The sequence below is a fragment of the Oryctolagus cuniculus genome, chromosome 12, assembly GCF_964237555.1.
Source record: "Oryctolagus cuniculus chromosome 12, mOryCun1.1, whole genome shotgun sequence".
Classification (NCBI taxonomy): domain Eukaryota; kingdom Metazoa; phylum Chordata; class Mammalia; order Lagomorpha; family Leporidae; genus Oryctolagus; species Oryctolagus cuniculus.
The window spans coordinates 88595091-88615546 of NC_091443.1; the positions used below are offsets into that span (position 1 = coordinate 88595091).

The 20456-nt window shown below is 44.0% G+C and overlaps 2 protein-coding genes across 4 annotated transcripts in view; one reads left to right on the top strand and one right to left on the bottom strand.

Moving 5' to 3' along the window:
- Positions 1-17924, bottom strand: part of INTS14 (integrator complex subunit 14) — a 29239-nt gene extending 11315 nt beyond the window's left edge. The window contains exons 1-9 of one of the 3 annotated variants that reach the window (XM_002717934.5): positions 17556-17924; positions 13291-13574; positions 11815-11922; positions 7256-7411; positions 6370-6488; positions 5545-5687; positions 4116-4208; positions 2198-2342; positions 761-894 (exon numbers count right to left, since the gene is read on the bottom strand). In XM_002717934.5, coding sequence (XP_002717980.1) covers positions 761-894; positions 2198-2342; positions 4116-4208; positions 5545-5687; positions 6370-6488; positions 7256-7411; positions 11815-11922; positions 13291-13512 — 1120 coding nt within the window. In that variant the 5' untranslated portion in view covers positions 13513-13574; positions 17556-17924. The remainder of the gene's footprint in view (positions 1-760; positions 895-2197; positions 2343-4115; positions 4209-5544; positions 5688-6369; positions 6489-7255; positions 7412-11814; positions 11923-13290; positions 13575-17555) is intronic. The other 2 variants (XM_008268878.4, XM_017347945.3) reach the window with 2 other exon arrangements.
- Positions 17925-18064: 140 nt separating this feature from the next.
- The window catches only part of SLC24A1 (solute carrier family 24 member 1), a 40690-nt gene continuing 38298 nt past the window's right edge, over positions 18065-20456 (top strand). The window contains exon 1 of the mRNA XM_070054388.1: positions 18065-18627. The gene's annotated coding sequence lies outside the window, so the exon portion shown is untranslated. The remainder of the gene's footprint in view (positions 18628-20456) is intronic.

Consider the following 20456-nt stretch of genomic DNA (forward strand, 5'->3'; position numbering starts at 1 on the left):
AAATTGAAATGAGCTCCAAGGAGTCAAGGATGACTCTACAGTTGGAGCCTGAGGAGTTAAGAGGTACAAGGGACCCTCAATCAGAGGAGGAGGAAAATCAGAAGCAGCTTAAGGAGAAAATGGTGAGAGACAATGGTGTCTGTTAAAACCATGCTGAACCTGAGACTAGCGCAACATGCAGGTGGGAAGAGGCCCAATGGGAGCTGGAAATATGATATGCAAATTCCAGGGAGAGCTCAGGTGGGATGCACAGATTTGGGGAGTCTCAAAGCATTACAGCTGAGAAATAACCGAGAGAGTGAGAACCCAAGAGGAGAAAGCAAAGAACAGTGTCTTAGAAACTGAGGCAAGAGGGAAAAACACAAGAAGGTAAGACAAAGAAGCTGCCAAAGAAAAAGTCAAGTATAGGAGCAAGGGAAAGCTAAAGGAAAACAGCTTCAAGAAGCAGTGGAGATTAAATAATCTAGGAGTGACTGGCGGTTACTTGGATTGAAACTAGTACACTAAGAAAAATGTTCAAGGAGAGTAGATTCTTACTTTAAGCACTTAGAGAGTTTATATTTACTCAGAGCAACCTAAATGTTGGCTTCCCAGGAGCAGTCAATGTGGATCAGACATCACACTCTCTCAGAGTTCTCCATGCATCAAAACCCACAGCATACCAATGAAGGAGCGCATGCTCCCTGCCAACTGCCAGGCACACTCAGAACAGCAGAGAGAAGACAGAGTTAAGATAAGCAAAATCTGATCTTGGTTGTACCTGAAATAGGACCCAACTGTGCCATTTTCCCTAGCCATGGGAGAGGCTCTGGGCCAGGCTCAAAAAGAGACATCATGAGGTTTGATTTCTTCTTGCTGTCAGCTTGGGAGTAGAGCATTCCATGCCATTCAGGACTAGATGGAGAGAAGATGGAAGATCAGAAGAATATCAAGCCTGGGACTGTCAGGTTAAGTAAGTCTAACCCGTGTTCTTTCGAGCTTCAACTCTGTAATCAGGCACATTACATTGACCAAGGCCAAACATTCAATCTCAAAACACATACTGTTGTCCCCGACCATTTCCATCCCTCTTGGATATTTATTATTATTCAGGCAAAATTATGTATATAAAGATGTCAAAGGGAAACCAAGCACAAAGGACAGCAAGTAGCCGCAGGGTGGTGAGAAGGAAAGGCTGTGGTCTACAGGTCCTTTTAGCTGCCTCACGCCATCACGCACAGGGAGCTCTTCTCACACAGGGCACACGGCCACCACCTTGTTATGTAACAGACACGCTGTTCCAGCTTCTCAAAGGCCCCAGGTGGTTCCCATAATCAGAGCCAGTGACAGTACTTTGAGTGCCAAGAAATGCAGGAGACTAGTAAGAAGTGCAGTCTTCCTTTTGGACTAGGTAATTCTAACTCAAGTAGAAATGGAGCCATGTTTCCTCTGATTAACCTCTTGATTTCCTACACCAATCCTAGGTGATAGGCAGAGGTGCACAGTCATCTCGTCTTTTCTAACAACAAGCATCATAGAAAGGGAAGCAGATATTTTGCAGATTTCAAGATGTCAGAGGATGGAAAAGTTAGAAGGACGTTCCTCACAGGGAAAGCATACAGCACAGCAGTTAGGAGTACAGGCTCTGGAGTCAGAACATGTGGGCAAGAATCCTGGCTCTTTCGTTGACTCCCTGTGTGAACTTGGGGAAGTTCCTTGGCCTCTTCAAATGTCAGTCTCCTCATCTATAAAATGGGGTTAATGTTGATACTTCTGCACAGAGGAAGGGATAAACGTGTGAACAAGTGCAAAGTGCCTGGGAGTAGCTGGCACATGGTAAAAAGCTCAAAGTGATCCCATCTATTTTCATTTGGCACTACCTGCTCATTTTATAAATGAAGAGTCTGTGAATCTGCCTATGCTCCTATTGCAAGTTAGTAACATGGCTCTACCTGGAGCCCAGATACTGCAGACAGGATAAAAAAGAAGAAAGTTGAGAAAGGAGATACTATAAAAAATAATATAATTAAGATCATTCCTTATTTATTCTAGGGGATTCAAAGAGTAGTTTAGAAGGTAATGTCAGGTGGAAATGGTGTGGTTGTGAAAGGAAAAAAGTGACACGGACTTTTCTCTCTCTTCAGAAATGTTTGTGCAATACTTCACTAATGAACTGATTTTCCCTTCCAGTCAACCAAATGTAAACAATCTTTCCTACCCTAATTGAACAATCGCCACCATTCCTTCTACTTTTAGGCTGCCATGGAGCAGGACACAGAAGTTGGGTATTTTGCCTGCAATCTGGTTGGCTGAATTTTCATCTTCAGTGTCATCAGTGATGCCAGGACCCACCTCATCACCTTCTGTAAAAAGAAGAGGAAACAGGCTAGGCTGATATTAGCCACAGAAACCCCAGGCCAATTATATTCTTGCTGCTTTCAGTCTTGAAATGAAGGTGTACAGAGTTGTAAAGGAATATTGTAACAAATGGAAAAAACTCATCCCAGTTCTCCAAATCCATATAAAGCAGTTTTCAGGTACTGTATGGATTCTATTTACACAAAACATCCAGAATAGGCAAATCTATATAGAAACAGAAAGGATTTTAGTGGTTATCTGGGACTGGGGAAATGGAGGGCTGGGGGTTAACAGTTAGCACTGGGCTTGTTGTTGGGGTGATGAAAAAATTCTAGACTTGATTGTAGTGATGGGAACACAACTAAAATATACTGAAAACCACTTAATTATCCATTAGAAAAACAAAACTTTTTTTTTTCAAAAACTTTTAAATTTGAGAGCCAGAGACAATGATTTTCTTTTTCAACAGGAATAATTTGCTCACTTTAGAGTGGCATTCAACAGCCCTTTTAACATGGCCCTATTTTGCCTTCCAATAATTTCTCCCTATATAAACTCTTTGTTTTGCTCAATTTCTTTTTCAACAATTATATAGACACACAGATTTCCCCCAGGACCTGAGAAATAAGGGGAAGCTGGTTGTTCTCTGAGAACAGTAAGGTAAATTACAGACATGCCATCTGCGGGAATGTATCAAGTTCTATGGATATATGATTGAGTGGTTATTGGATAGCCAACACTCCAACCAAGATAACCTTGGAGTAAACAGAAATGATAACTCATTAAGTGGAAAACTGATTGACTGGATAAACTTCTTGGAGAGAGTGGATAAAAATAAAGTGGATAGTCAGCCTAGAACAGAAGAGAGAGAATTTCAAAGAGCTAGAGGCTCACATTCTCTAGAGATGCTGAATTTGGGGATGTGACTTTATAGTTCCCGGAGAGGTATATTCTAAAGTAACAAGGACTTGGCCAGCGCCACCAGCATCCCGGGTTCTAGTGCCAGTCAGGGAGCCGGATCCTGTCCCGGTTGCTCCTCTTCCAGTCCAGCTCTCTGCTGTGGCCTGGGAGTGCAGTGGAGGATGGCCCAAGTCCTTGGGCCCTGCACCTACATGGGTGACCAGGAGGAAGCATCTGGCTCCTGGCTTTGGATCGGTGCAGCACGCCGACCGCAACGCACTGGCCGTAGCAGCCACTTGGTGGTGGTGGTGGGGGGTGAACCAATAGCAAAAGGAAGACCTTTCTCTCTATCTCTCTCTCTCACTGTCTAACTCTGCCTGTCAAAAATCAATCAATCAATCAATCAATCAAGTAATGAGGACTTGCAAGGATCTAGATTTATCCATTCTTTCAAACATTTTTAATGTGTATCTACTATGTGCTTGACACTAAAAGAACAAAGAACAAACATGCTTCTTCCCCTTGTTCAGCTATGCTTGACTTCCACATTATCTGTAACCATACTTTGTCTTTCTCAGGGCATTCCTAATAGGAAAGGCAGAGCCCTGGATGAGCAACTAAGCACTCACATCTCTAAAGGATTTCCACTGCAACTGTACAAGCCAATGTGTGGTAAATATGTGCCAACATGTTTTCCACAGTGTAAAGCAGCAGAATTTATTTTCTGATAGATTCAGTAACATTTTCTAAAATCTAGTTCAATAGCTATTCCTTTCATCTAATTCTGCAAAATAAGTTTTCCTGCTATTTAACATTTAAGAATAACTTTAGACAATAAGATACTTCACATTTGTCCATGGAATAGGAAGAGAACTCACCTTTGTTAAGTGCTATAGGTAACACTAAATGTCTGGACAAAACAGGGGGACTTGAAATATCAGCTATATCAATAAATCCCACTATTTCCAAATCTGAAAGGAAAAAAATCAACATAGCATTAATTTATACAATGGGAAAGTACAATATATTCTATGTTAGATTTCATAAACACACTATATAGGTGGGGATTTCAAATATGAGGACTGGTAAATTTATTAAGCTTCTCTGTGAGTAACTCTAAGAATTCTCATTTCAGGTAGATCAGGAAGTAATCATTATCTTTCACTTAAAAAAAGTCAGTGATATGATAAATCAGGTAAACTTCAGTTTTATGAGACTAGTTCCCAGTTAAGGCAAGCATCTTAAAAGGTCAAATTCCTCTACATAGTCAGAGATGTTCATGTCACCAGGGGGCGTCAGAGTCACACACGTCCACAACAACTTACTTCAACCTTCCTTGGAAGGTAAGCTCCACATTAAAAACATTTCCCTGAGAAAAACAAGTCCTTTACAAAACCAAGATAAGCAGTCTAATGACAATAATTTCTTTGCTTTATATAAGCTGTACTAAAGACCAAAATTATTTTTTTAAAAGCTAAAATAAAGACAACATGAAAGTTGAAGTCAAAAGAATTTTAAAACATTTTTCCTGATTACATAAATATATAAGTACAAAAACCTGGAAAACACTAGAAGTTGTAAATAAGAAAAATAAAATCATATTCATCATAAAAGGAAATCTATTTTATTGAACTGCTTTTCAGTCTTTTTTCTAAGCAAATTAAGACCTATATTCTCAAAACAATGAAAATATCAGAATCATAATGAATACATTGTAATTCTAACAAATTAGGAAGTGTGTTTCTTTTGAGACTTGCTGTCATCACCTCTCCTAGCTGACTAACAAATGAATCAGTATAAGCACCTAGGTACTCAAAAAGTTAATGGAAAATGGAACTAAAAGATAGGGCGGGACAAGTACAGGAAGAGCTGACAGCTTAGTGATCATCAGGTTGATTCAACTCATCTAGCCAATAAGAACTAGAGGAGGTGACTTTCCAGGGTCACATAGCAAGAGTCATACAGACGAGTCCAGAAGCTAGTCCTTTATACATGAATTTAATATCTCTTTTAAGAATCATCTCAAGGATTTCAATGCTAGTGAATATAGCCATGATTTCCAGCTCTAGTGATTCAAAGTTACAATTATCTACAATTGGAGATTAACCTCAACAGAAAAGATCAATAATCCGCCACCTTTTAGGTAATGTATCCACCAATGCAAAGTGCTGATGACAACAGCACCCTAGATCATAGTATATATTCATTTCAACTCACCTAGATGGAGAAGAAGGTAAAAGTCTCAAGTTAGAAGAAAGTAAGGATAACAGAGAAACTAAGTAAATTAAAAAAAAAAAAAACAGTTACCTGTATTAATAACTTTAGGTATAGGATCAATTTCTTCATCTACGACAAAAGGTTCTGGCCTTGGGAAGACCTGCACATCAGCTGTTAGGTGGCCACACTTGAGAATAGCATGGAAAGGTGTATATGCCAGATCTATCAATTTTCTAGAATATGATGATTAATATTAATATGATACACAGTAATTTTTCAAGATGCAAAGTTTGTTTTCCCTTCAAGTTGACTCTAAACCCAAGATCTGACCATTTGTGAAACAGAACAAAATCTGATATTTACAAATAAATGGCCTTGATTCTTTCTAAAAATTCATTTATTTGTGAAACTGACAGAGACAGAGAGAGCTCCCATCTGCTGGTTCACTTTCCAAATGCCTGCTATGGCTGGGACTGGGCCAGGCTGAGCTGAGAGCTAGGATGTCAATCCAGGCCTCCCATATAGGTGGCGGGAGTCAGATGGCTGTCTCCGGGATCTGTATTGGTAGGATGCTGGAGTCAGGAGCAGAGCCAGGTGTGGAACCCAGGCACTCCGATATGGGATGCAGGTGTCTTAACTGCTACACCAAACATTTGCCTCAAATCTGACATTTTTGGTGAAATTTCAATTATGAAAAGCCCACAAAGCAAGGCAATCTTTGAAACTGTAAGGAAGTCAGCCATTAGAGGTTTAGTCATGTTCAATTTACAAAATCAATACTATCATTTTATCTGAGAAAAGTACAATGGGCAAAATAAAAGGACAATTAGAAATAGTAAAACCAAAATTCCTGCTGGATCCCAAATTATAGTATTGGATTGTAAAAAGGCAAAAAAGCTCAGTGCATATACTCACCCAAACATAGACTGTACATTTTTCAAGCACAGGGGGCCATCAATAGTAAAAATCTGCCCTTCACCATTGTTTAAGTCTATGAGACGTTCAAGGCACTCCAAGGAATCCGTGCTCTGAAGCTACAAAGCAAAAAGGATGACCCTTTCAAAATGGCACAAAATGCCAGGTCACTCTCGGTACACCAAAGTCACAGCCATCATAATAACACAGGCAATAAATGACTGAGATGATTTTTTAAACAGCCAATATGAGAAGGAAATGACTATCACAATTTGACTCAAGGATACAAGGGAGGGATGTCATATAAATGACATGCGTGCAGTTATTTCATTCAGAAGTAGCTTTGTAAGGATTCTCAAAGGTGACCAATTAGTATTACACAGCATCTTCCCTCCAAAGTGTTTATAACACCTTTTGGTAAGAACAATCATTATTTACATCTTACAGAGAGAAAAATTAAGGGTAGAAAGGTTAAATAACTTTCCCAAATAAATGGTAAAACCAGGAAGTAATGTGTCTAGTAAACATACAGTAGAGTCATGTTACTTTACCTAAAAAATCAAAGTACACCTGTGTCAACATTTCCACCGAAATGGACAGAATTTCTAAATAAGGTAAATAACTAACTCCAAAAAGAACGTCTCACACCTTCAGCACTCATCATGAAGATGGAGAGCAACTGTAACTATGTTCCCAAAATAGGGCAACACTAAAATTTCAGTCTTTTCAAATATAGGCAGTGACAGCCTCTGCTGAAAACAACGGAGTATAATGTTACAGAATATATAGAATAAAAGTAACTAATAATAAACTAAATAAACTAAAAAATAAACTAAGCCCTAAAATCTATATAATCAAACTGAAAGAACTTAGTAAAAAGCATTACCTCCTCCAAGTTTGCCATGCACATGATATACAACTTAGATGGGAAAGGAAAGGGCAGTGGGAACCTGTTGCTCTCACTTCTTTGATTGTGAGTAGCCAGGGAATGCCGCAGTGACCCTCTACCAATGCCAAGACAGCCATCCGTCACCAGAACAACCTGTTTGCAAACAGAGAGGTTTGTACATTACAGTACCATTTAGCAATGTTTTCACTACTAAAAAGGGGCATGAGGAAGCTTTGTGTGGTGACAGAAAAGTTCAGTACCTTTATTATAGTAGTGGTTACACAGGTGCATGCATTTGTCAAAACTCATTGAGAGGCCGGCACTGTGGCACAATGGGTTAAAGCCCCAGTCTACAGTGCCAACATCCTATATGGGCACCAGTTTGAGTCCCAGCTGCTCCACTTCTGATCCAGTACCCTGCTAATGCACCTAGGAAAGCAGCGGAGGATGGCCCAAGTCCTTGGACCCCAGCACCCATATGCGAGACCTGGAAGAAGCTCCTGGCTCCCGGCTTTGGATCAGCCACTGTGGCCGCTTAGAGAATGAACCAGTGGATGGAAGACCTCTCTCTCTTTTTGTCTCTACCGCTCTCTGTAATTCTTTCAAATAAATAAAATAAATCTTAAAAAAAAAAAAAAAGTCAATGAACCAGGTACTTAAAATCTATGCACTTTTACTCTATTCATCTAATTAAGCCTTTAAAAAAAGATTGTCTTGGGACACTTTAAAAAAGAACAAAATATTTTTAACTAATTCTTACTTAATTGTATTAAAAATAGAACCCATCTCTTCCATAAGAGATGTCCCTAAATAGTACCACCAGAGGTTGGAGTTGTGGTACAGTGGGTTACACCTCCATCTGGCATGTCCACATTCCACATGGAAAGGCTGGTTCGGGTCTCATATGCTCTGTTGAAGCAGATGATGGCCCAAGTACTTGGGCCCCTGGCACCCATGTGGGAGATGTAGATGGAGTTTCAGGCTCCTGGCTTTGGCTTAACCCAGCCCGGGCTGTCGTGGCCATTTGAGGAGTGAGCCAGCAGACAGAAGATCTCTATCTGCCTCTCCCTCTTTCTCTGTCACTCTGCCTTCCATATATAAAAAAAAAAAAAAAAAAAAAAAAAAAAAAAAGATTTATTTGAAAGTCAGAGAGAGAGAAAGAGAGAGAGAGGAGAGACCGAGAGATAAATCTTCCCTCTACTGGTTCACTCCCCAAACGGCCACTGTGGCTGGGGATGGTCCAGGCCAGGAGCTTCTTCTGGGTCTCCTGCACGGGCACATGGACCCAAGGATTTGGGCCATCTTCTACTGCTTTCTCAGGCCATAGCAGAAAGCTGGATCAAAATTGGAGCACCTGGGACTTGAACCAGAACCCATATGGGATGCCAGCACTACAGATGGCGGCTTAACCCGCTGCACCACAGCACTGGTCCCCCAAAATAAATAAATCTTTAAAAAAAAAAAAGTACCACCACAGAAGTCAGAACTTTGCGACTTGATTTTCAAAGACAACAAATTCTATTACTGGTCAACTAAAATGGCATCTGCTTTAAAAATATTTTTTATAGGGGTGAGCATTATGGCACAGCAGATGAAATTGCTGCTTGGGATGCCTGAATCAGAGTGTTGGTTCAAGTCCTGGCTCCTCTGTTTCCGAATCCTGTTCCTGCTAATTCATCCTGGGAGGAAGCAGATGACTCAAGTACTTGGACCCCTGCCATTCATGCAGGGGATAGGATGGAGTTCCAGGCTCCTAGTTTCAGCTTGGCCCAGCTCTGGCTGTTGCAGGCATTTGGGGAGTGAACCAGTGGGTAGAAAAGATCTCTCTGTTACTCAGCCTTTTAAATAAATAAATAGATAGATAGATAAATACCAATAACAGATGGTAGTTGCAAAGTCATTTTCTGCTTCCTCATTGCTTTCAGAGACATCCAACAGTAGAGGGTAGACTTTCTAACTACGCCAACATAGGATTATTTTTGCTCTCCCTAGCCTAGTCAGTAACTTGATAATAATAGGCCACAACACTGGCATTTATTACAAAAGTTCAAGAATGCTCCATAGGGGCTGGTGTTGTAGCATAGTGGGTAAAGCTACCACCTGCAACTCTGACATCCTATATGGGCTCCAGTTTGAGTCTTGGCTGCTCCATTTCCAATCCAGCTTCCTGCTAATGCGCCTGGGAAAAGTAGTAGAAGATGGCCCAAGTGCCTGTGACCCTGCCACCTACATGGGAGACCTGGAGCTCCTGATTCCTGGCTTTGGCCTGGTCAGCCCCAGCCATTGTGGCCATCTGGGGAGTGAACCAGTGGATGGAAGGTCTCTTTTTTTTTTTTTTTAATATTTTATTATTTATATGAAAGAATTACACAGAGAAAGGAGAGGCAGAGAGAGAGAGGTCTTCCATCTGATGGTTCACTCCCCAGTTGGCAGCAATGGCTGGAGTTGCACCAATCCAAAGCCAGGAGCTTCCTCCGGGTCTCCTACATGGGTGCAGGGGCCCAAGGACTTGGGTCTCCTCCATTGCTTTCCCAGGCCACAGCAGAGAGCTGGATCGGAAGTGGACAACCGGTGCCCACATGGGATGCTGGTACTGCAGGCAGCAGCATTACCTGCTATGCCACAGTGCCAGCCCCACCCCCCCCTTTGTAACTCTGACATTCAAATAAATAAATAAATATTAAAAAAAAAAAACTTCATTGATCCCTTAAGGGATCTTATTGTTTGGGAAGATATTTGATTAACCATAAGGAATTGATTTCCTTTTCCAAGTACCAGCAACTGCTATATAATGACTTATATCTGCCATTAGGTTTCCCAGATGCTCTGTGATAATGAAATATTTTATGAAATGTCAGAATATGACAAATTTTACTCCGATAATGAAGGCAAAGTCCAGCTGTCTAAAATCCCCATTTTTAAAAATTCAACATTTAAATAAATTTCATAGTAACTAATTATAAAAACAATCATTAATAACTACTACCTTTAATACAGTCCCTTAGATTTGATTTAATCAAAATATATCAGGCAAGTCTACATGGATTCAGTCTCAGGCCCCTGTACTCAGAGTATGGTACATCTCAAATTCAGATTCTTCCTTTACTAAAGGAAGGAAAATATTAAAGGGCAAAAGTCTGCATGTACACAGGTCTGGTTCTTAAAAATTTTGAGTTTCTCCTCTAAACCACAGAAGAAATAATAAATGAAACAGTGTTGAGCTGCTAGCTTCCAATTTAGAAGCTATTAATAAAAAAATTCAGTATTATTAGGAAATTAGATATTGTGAGCTTACCAAAATAAATAATGCTTAAAAAGTAAGGCATCAAGCTTTTTTTTATTTCTGAAAGTAAATTGATCAAAAGGATTTCCTAGGGCTGGTGGTGTGGTGCACCAGTTAAGCCACTGTCTATGATGCCAGCATCCCATATGGGTGCCAGTTTGAGTTCAGGCTGCTCCACCTCCAATCCAGCATCGCTGCCAATGGACTGGGAAAGCAGCAGATGGCCCAAGTGCTTGGGCCCCTATACCCATGTGGGAGACCTGGAAGAAGCTCTTGGCTCCTGGCTTCAGACAGGCCCATCTCTGGCCATTGTGGACATTTGGGGGAGTAAACCAGTAGATGGAAGACCTCTCTGTCTCTTTCTCTCTCTGTCGGCACTTCTGCCTCTCAACTAAGTAAATAAATCTTAAAAAAAAAAAAAATGGTGATCAGAGCCAGCAAACTACAGCCCACAGGCCAAATCTAGCCACTGCCTACTTTTGTAAACAAAGTTTTATTTGAAAACAGCCATGCCTTTTCATTTACTTGTTATCAATGGTTGCTTTCATGCTACTGCAGCAGAGTTGAGTGGTTGCCACAGATACCTACAAAGCCTAAAATACAGAAAAACACTGCTGCTAACTTCTGTTGTAGACCACTGTGATTCTCTTTTAGCAACAATTTTGTTTTCCTTCTTCAAAATATGCTGCTACTTCTCAAGGTATCTGCTTACTGCAAATTTCTAGCTCTCTTTGTTACTATCCTGCTCTGACTTGATGCTGACTGTGGATCCGCTATGGACTCTAAGAGCCACAGATTTTATGACATTCACACTCCTCATTTTTTAGACAACTCAGGTAGTTGAGACTGTGAAAAGTCTGCTGAACAAAAGCTGCACTGAGATAATGAAGACGAACTACAGTGTACTGAGGTTTAAATTCTGCTACTCAAAATCGTAACAACCCCTTCCAGGGAGCATAGTTCCAAAAAACTATTGTGAGCCCTTTGTGTTTTATACAAACAGCACTGGTTTGCAGTAAGCCAATTTACCAGGCAGATGCTTTCCGTAAGGCATCACTTTGTTGCTTTCTGAGCACATCAGAGTGATATAGATTAGATCAGTGTGATGTGATTAGAATGATTTAGTGCTGTCTTTTAAAAAAGATACCAAAAGTATAAAATGTGGTTTGTGGAACTTACAATGCATGCTGTGTCAGAGCCTGAAGAAGCTCAAAGCACCTCAGTGGTTAATGTGTTTAACTTAGGGCAACCAAAAGAATTGATCACTCATTACCTGGCAAGGAACTGCACCACCCCACTCCTGCTGAACGATATTGCACACACCAGCTAATGCGGACTCCAGGCAGGTCTTGTCATAATCATCCATATTACTTAGTGCCTCCTTATTGAATAAAAGAAAACATTGCTCATTATCCTTCACTATTTTAATCTGTTATCAGAAAACAACATGAACTGTCCCAGGTATGAATGTTACACAGGGGACATGGTGTCTCTGAGAGCTTCAGAGCACAGGTTATGACTAGAAGTGGCAGATCTGAGATCTGAAACCAAGCAGTCTGACTCCTGGTCATAAGCATTACACCTCACTCCTTATATAGCAGTTCTGTACATTTCAGAAGTGCTAACATGAAAAAAATCCCCTTATTAAGAAAGCCAGTACAATTATGAAAAAGTTTTTGAGTTGCTTAAAATATGTTAAATGTTCTAACAAAAATTATATTACTTATATTTAAAAAACAATTCAAACCTCCTTGATTTTGGATTTCTAAACTGCCCAACCATCATTAAACTATTCAATTTAATTCCACAGACACTTAGCAAGTACTCACTGTGGTCAAGACACTGTTTTAGGCAATGGTGGAAATTTTAATGATGTAGAGATGTTGTCAGAAAGTAAACTCTTGGGCATATCACAGAAAACACCTTTGGAAGATAGCACTTATCAACTGGGGTTTAAAAATTACAATTTCTAAGGCCAGCGCTGTGGCGCAGTGGGTTAAAGCCCTGGCCTGAAGCGCCGGCATCCCATATGGGTGCCGATTCTAGTCCCGGCTGCTCCTCTTCTGATCCAGCTCTCTGCTATGGCCTGGGAAAGCAGTGGAGGATGGCCCAAGTCCTTGGGCCCCTGCACCCATGTAGGAGACCCAGAGGAAGCTCCTGGCTCCTGGCTTCGGATCAGTGCAGCTCCAGCCGTTGCGGCCATCTGGGGAATGAACCAGTGGATGGAAGACCTCTCTCTCTCTCTCTCTCTACCTCTCCTCTCTCTGTAACTGTGACTTTCAAGTAAAATAAATAATCTTTAAAAAAATTATAATTTCTTGGGATCTATAACTCAAGCTATTTGTTGGTGAGAAAATAACAATTTGAATTGCTCTACAATAAATGTTTTCATAAAGAAGGGCTGTTTTTCATTTCTTCAAGTTCTACAGCAAAGTAGAGAACAGGAAAATGTTGAACATAAAGACCCTAAACTTGAGGGAATGGAGCACTGACTGCTTGCCTTTCCTCAAGGAATCTCATAAAACCAAGAGAAGAAAACTAACAACACACAGCTCTAACTCATAGCTCATCCACAGAAAGGCCTAAGACCTAGTAGTTGTGAACCCTTGTTCTATAGCTACACATAAAAAGTACTCACTGGCTTTTTATTAAATATTTCCAAGTTCTAGAACTTTGGTGTGATATTAAGCACTGTTTTCCTTCTAATACTTTTGGGCCCTGTACAAGCAATAACAATTCCTTTTGTTACCTGTAGGGTGTTATAATCTCGTGTGAAAGGGACCATCAGCTCCCAGAGTGATGAAAAAACCACCAAGGCTGTAAATTCGAGCTTGTAATTTGTGGCCATGTGCTCAAACAGCATCGTCAAACCATGGGCTGCCAGGTGCTTCCGCTGGTACTCCTCGGAGCCCTCGACAGACACAGGGCGGGTCATGGAGAGGGACACGTCCATTACCACCACCGTCGGCATGATGAAAATGATCCCAGTGTTTCCAATGAGAATGTGAACAGCGTACTACCAACAGAGAAATGCTGTTGGAAATAAATAAGGTTTTTTTCACCATTATTTTAACCAGTTTCTCAGAAATGCATGGAGGCAAATCCCATCTGAGTGGAAGTGAAGGCAATCTGCAGAGACTTCAGCAAGAGGGAAGTAAGCAGCTTAGCGCACTGTGAGGGCTTCACCCTGTGTCCCATGTGACAGCCATTAAAGCAGAGACCACCTGAAGTGTATCCATTGGGAAAATTCAGGTAGCTCTTCAGCTTCCTACTTTCAACTTTTACACAATTTAATATAATAAACACTCCTACATCACCTCTCCAACACTTAACTTATTGAAGAATATTTCTCTTTGTCATATGTTGGTGTATTGACAATCAACCATTCTTTTTTGGCACTTTCAGTATCTTAATACAATAATATTAGCACAACTGTTTATTTTGTTGTGTGGTGTCCTTTTTTAAATTAAAATGGATGTAAAATATAAAAGTAAAAAAACAAGTAAAATCATAATGCAAGTTAGACAAAGCTGGAAGTCATTAAGCACCACAAAGCAACAAACTGTTAGCCTCAGTAGCACTTATTTTACACAAACTGGCCAATGGTGCTTTATTTATTTATTTATTTATTTTAATTTTTGACAGGCAGAGTGGACAGTGAGAGAGCGAGACAGAGAGAAAGGTCTTCCTTTACCGTTGGTTCACCCTCCAATGGCCACCACGGCTGGCGCGCTGCGGCCGGTCCACCGCGCTGATCCCGAGCCGGAAGCCAGGTGCCTCTCCTGGTCTCCCATATGGGTGCAGGGCCCAAGCACTTGGGCCATCCTCCACTGCACTCCCAGGCCACAGCAGAGAGCTGGACTGGAAGAGGGGCAACCGGGACAGAATCCGGCGCCCCGACTGGGACTAGAACCTGGTGTGCCGGCGCCGCAGGTGGGGGATTAGCCTAGTGAGCCGCGGTGCCCGCCTCAATGGTGCTTTAATTGTGAAGAAAAAGAAAATTAAAGAATATGTATAAAAGCTAGAATTAGCTCAAGAAAGAGAGAAGAGACAGCAGAGGGAGCTCTCATCTGCTGGTTAATTCCCCGAATTCCTGCAACAGTTAGGACTGGGCTGGCCTGAAGCTGGGAGCCAGGAACTCAATCCAGGTCTCCCACATGGGTGACAGGAACCCAACTACTTTGAGTTATCATCTGCTGCTGCTCACGGTCCACACTGGTGGGAAGCTAGAGCCAGGAATCAAACCCAGGCACTCTGATATGGGATATAGATGTCTTAACCACTAAGCCAAATTCGTGCCCCACATGAGAAATATTTATATAAAGAATGGAGGGAGGCCAGCACTGTGGCACAGTAGGTTAGGCCTCTGCCTAAGGTGCCAGCATCCCAGATAGGCACCAATTCATGTCTCGGCTGTTCCTCTTCTGATCCAGTGGAGGATGGCCTGGGTGCTTGAACCCCTGCACCCACATTGGAGACCTGGAGGGAGCTCCTGTCTCCTGGATTCAGTTTGGCCCAGCTCTGTCCATTGCAGCCAACTGGGGAGTGATCCAGAGGATGGAAGACCTCTTTGTCTCTCCCTCTCTCTGTCTGTAACTCTGCCTCTCAAATAAATAAATCTTAAAAAAAAAATGGAGAAAAATAAGTCACAAGATTATATGTATACATTGCTAATAAATTCATAAAACCATATTGCATGTATTATTTACAATTAGGAGGACTCCAGGTGGATATAAATAGGTTAGAAATTTAATATCCATGAGGCCGGTGCTGTGGTGCAGCAGGTTAAAGCCCTGGCCTGAAGCACCGGCATCCCATATGGGTGCCAGTTCTAGTCCCGGCTGCTCCTCTTCCGATCCAGCTCTCTGCTATGGCCTGGGAAAGCAGTAGAAGGTGGCCCAAGTGCTTGGGCCCCTGCACCCATGTAGGAGACCTTGAAGATGTTCCTGGCTCCTGGCTTTGGATCGGTGCAGCTCCGGCCATTGCAGCCACCTGAAGAGTGAACCAGCGGGTGGAAGGCACTCTCTCTGTCTCTACCTCTCTCTGTAACTCTGCCTTTCAAATAAATAAAATCAATCTTAAAAAAAAAAAAAAGAAAGAAATTTAATATCCAGTATTTTCTTTTTTGGGGACTCATTTCAAAAAAATTTAACAGTGGCCAGACTACTTGTTTTGGTACAGTACCCAACTGCAAACATGTGATATTCTAAAATTCTATGGGTAAGTAGGCTGTTGGAAACTCAACATACTGTCATTGAAACAATGTTATCCATGTGGGGAAGGGACTCAGGTCAAGTAGGAAAAGCCTTTCACTACATAATGGCTTGAGACACATTTGAAATATATTGTTATATTTCGTGTATCCAACATCAATAAAGTTAAACTGGGGGATGGGGGGTGGGGAGTGAAGCAGGATTACTTTCCCAGACTCCTTTGAATTGTAAAACATTTCACCATTGTGGTGGGAAAAAATTAAAATATGTACCCCTTTTCTCTGCCTCACTGAACAGTGTGTGCTAAACCTAAGTCATCCTAAGAGGATGACTTAGGAACATCACTCTAAACACCAACACTACCCAGCAAACTGATGCCCTGATGTTGCACTTCATACCAGCAATTCCTCAACTGGGGGGCAGATCACTCCTCCCACACTCGAAGGATCCAGAGGCTGTCGTGCTGCTTTGGTGCTGTCTCTATAGAATTTTTAGAGGTTAGTCTGCACTCCATTTTTATCTGTGATCATTCTTATTTGCAGCATTTTGACTGTTGTGGGCTTTCAGAAAACCAGGTGACAAGCTGTCCAAAGTAAGTTTGGAAGTTCTGAGGGCTTGTGGGTTTCCCGGAGTTTAGGTGTATCAACTTGGTACTATTTTGTTCACTTCTGTTACTCAAGAAGTGAGGTCCTGGACAACACTGGTTCTACTACACTACAATGGACCACAAGCTCACCTAGGGCAGGGACTAGGTCAGATTTTGCCGACTGGACTTACTATAGTAACCAGCACACGTTGGTTCTCAACAAATATTTGATAATGACTACTGCACTACTATCAATACATGGAACAATTCTTCAGCAAATCACACTACACATCTTAACTCTGAACACCCGCTACACATATCCTGCTGATTCAAGCTGAGATCCCAGGGACTCCTACACCCATGCCCAGATCAAGTCACCCAGTTCCTATGGCAGTGCCATTCAAGCACGAAGGACTTGTGTCTTCAGGGTTGGGGATCATGGGATGTACAGCCATCACCTCTTTGGAGAATGGGAAATAGCGGACACAGACTTGGATCAAGCATTTAAAAAACAAAAACAAAAACACTCCTGGCCCATGAAATCTGCTGTAACACTGGGATGGGTGACCACGGCTGCCAGCCTCACCTTCTCTGAAGGCGCCTTTGGGGCTGGCTTTTTCTCCTGACTGATGCACTTGCCTTCACTCTAAGCACACTTTTCGCCGTGGCCAAGTCGTGGGAAGCCAATTAATTTAGTATTCAGGTTGGTTGTAAGCAGCACAGAAGCTAAAGGAGGAGTTGAATGTTCCTGAACAATGATCCACTCAGGCAGGCTAGGCCTGACTTAAAAAAATAAAAAATAACCACCACCACCACCCCCCAAATCGCTGCCCACCGGTCTAGCGATGTCCTCGTCACCTGGGCTGATCCTAACCTTTGCAGTCCCCAGTGCACCCCACACCCACACCTTTGCTGCGAGTAGCTTCCAACTCGGTGTTGTCTTTCTCCTGGGAAGAGACCCTCGCCTATCCGATTTGGCCTTAGATGCCAAGTCCCCTTCTGCTACCCATTTAGAACCCCCTGCCTGAGAACGAGCCCCTCCCCAAAGCACCGGTCCTGGGCAGTCCGCTCTCCGAGGGTCCCCGCCTATTCCGCGGCGTTCCTGTCAGCCGGACTTGGGGTCCCTCCCGAGTTCCCAGCTACAACTCCACCTCTAGCTGCTCACCCTAGAGACAGAATTCCCACGTGCGGAACGCATCTGGGGAACACGTTTACCTTAGAAATCAAACAATTTCGAGATCTGGAAATCTTCCACGGGCAGAAGAGGCGAAACCGTGCCGGGTCCGCGGCGCTGAGGACCCCGGGTCGCACGAGCGCTGGGAGGCCGGGCGCAGGGCCCCGGAACTGGCGCCTCAGAGACGGCGCGGGGCAGCCCCCGGGCGGCGAGAAGGCCGGGCGCTGGCCCTGCCTCCTTCTTCGCCCCTAACTCCTTCAAGCGTAGCCCCAGCCAGCAGCGAAAGACAGCCGCCGGCCCCCGGTCTCCCTCTCCCCCCGCAAGCCCATCGCAGGTCACAGTCCGTCTGCCTAAACTTTCCGTGCGCGCGCCACAGCCGGAACTATAGGGCCGCGCGACAAAAGCGAGCCGGGCGCCCGCACCGAGCGCGGGGCTGGGCGGGGCTTCGGCGACTGCCCGAAGCCGGGCTGTGTGGCTCGGCAGGGACGCTAGGGGGCGCGTCTCTCCGCTGGGGCCAGCCCGAGACCATCCCGCTGCTCCTCCCCACGAGCCCTCAGCTCTGCGCAGCTCCGGCTGGGTCTGTCCCCGGCCGCCCCTCTCCCCATCCCCAGGCTCTTCTCGTTCGCCTCGGGCCCTCTCCCTCCTTGACCCATGGGGCCTCTCTGCTGTCCCGGGACTGTGTAACCAATTCACACTTCCGTCCCTTCACTAACCCAGGCCCAACCTAACCCTCACTGCTCCTGGCCACCCTGCATACTCCTCCCTCAGGTCCTCAAGCAGGCGACAGAATCTTCCTCTGGCTCTTAGAAAACAAACAAAAAAACCCGGTCATTTTTGTCGTAGGAGGGCGCCCACAGAAGCACGGTGTGTTTTCCTTAGCCGACTTGAACCCAGACGTGACCTCTTGGTCTCTGCAGCCTCCATGTTCACCTTACCTCCCTGCCCCTACTGGGAGGGAAGCCCAGGGAAGGTTCGGTCGGTTCCCCCATGGCTGAGGGGTCTGCCCCTGGTGGGCCCGCGCCTGCCTTTGGCCAGCTGACGCTTGCAACTGCAGCCTGTGTCTAGTGAGCTCCTCGAAGAAGCGACGTGGGGAGCCCGCAGTGCCAGCCAGAGGTAGGCTTGAACGGGTGCCAACCAGCTCCCGGGCAGTTACGGGTCAAAGAACAATGCTGTACCACATATGCTCCAAGTGGGAACAGAAAGGTCTCCAGAAAACCTAAGGCATTGGCCTTTCGGTGGGCGGGATGGGGCGACATAGGGGGTGGGACCAGGCGGGAGGATGCTTTGAGCAGCCAAGTGTGTCTGCCATGTCGCAGCCTGTTCTGAGGGAGAGCGTGGGTCCAGGGCCTTGTAGTCCCTTCCTGTCTCCTGGTGAGAGCAGAGGTGGCTGAGAAAGACACGTCAGTCCCTGGGGTTAGCCTTGCCAGCATCAGGGCCTAGGGTACCGGTTGGCTTCCAAACTTGCCCCAGCCTGGCTGGTCTCGACCATCTTAAGACGGTGCTGTGCCTGAGCAGGCGTGGGGCTCTGGGTAAGTAGGGCTGCGGTCTGATTGCTTCCTCCCGATTTCTGTTCTTTCCCTGTTAGGGGCTTGGGGCCAAGACTGTGTGGGTAGGGGTGTCCTCCCTACCTCATGTGAGGCTGACTCAGCCAGAGGGCTTCTGGTTCTCCTGGTGGGTCCAGCTCAGCGCCAGGATCTTACCTGGTTCTAAAGCTGAAGTTTATTTGTTTGCTGAGACGTGATCAGGTCTTGGCGACCCAGTTCTCCTCAAGAATGGGCTTTTGGGAGACTTGGAAATCAAAAGATCTATTTATTAAAATTGATGATGGAACGTGGAGCTACCAAGAGTTCCGTGGCACTCAGAGCAACTGGTAAGAGTTTTGATTTGTTTCCCTCCTTAGTGGGATCCAATTAAAAAATCAGAAGATTGTTCAGTGCATATCAAATCAAAGCACATCAGCACAAAGAGTTAGAAGGGCTTAAAGGAGATGTCTTTCAAGCCATGGCTGGCTGATGGATTTCTTTTCCCGACTCAGGAGACCCTCAACATTAGCATTTCCACACACATTAAAGGAAATCAATAACAGCTTCTTTGGCATAATCTCCCATCCCCTTTATATTTTTTTTCGTCTGCCTTGAGATAGGGAAGTGCTGTCACAGAGGCTTTGGAAGGCACAGCGGTTTGATCCCCAGTCTGGCAGAGTAAAGGTTAGTCACAAATCCCACGCTACTCCCGCTACTCCCAGGGGCTTGGTGCTGAGGCTCAAGGGAGGTCCTGACCTCTGATTCTCCGAGGGCCTGTGTTGAAAGTACAGGTTCCTCAGGGCCCGCTGCCTGAACTGCACTTCTGAGAAGCTTTGTTGTTCAGTTCCCAAGATGACTTGGCCTCTACAGAGATGAAGGTTAAGGAGAAATGAAGAAAAAGTAGAATAAGATGGGGCTTGGGAGGAGGAAGCAGTGGGCCACATCTCTCTCTCTCTTTTTTTTTTTTTTCATGTTTCCTCCCCTCTCTCTCTCCTGTGCTGTCCCTCTCTCATCACCTTGCTGCCGCCCCCTCTAGCCTGGACCAAGTCTGCTCCCATATCATTCTTCCACGCTCCGGGCTCTCTCTTTTCCCCCCACCCTTTCTCCCTCACATTCCATCATGTGCACCAAAGTAGAAGACCTGGGAAATTATGGCTATGACCTTTCTCTTCTGAAAAAATCCTATTATGGAAATTTTCCAATATACACAAAGTTAAAGGGCAATGCTTTAGTAAGTCCCCAGCTTCCACTGCCAGTTCAACCCTCGGTCTTGTTTCAGTCACATCCCTATTCACTTCTCCCCAGTACAGATTCCAGATAGTGTAAATATTGCAGGATGTATCTCAAAAGAGAAGAACTTATTAAAAAAAATTAACTACAGGGACCAGCCCCTGATATAGAAGGCAGTGCTGCCATCTG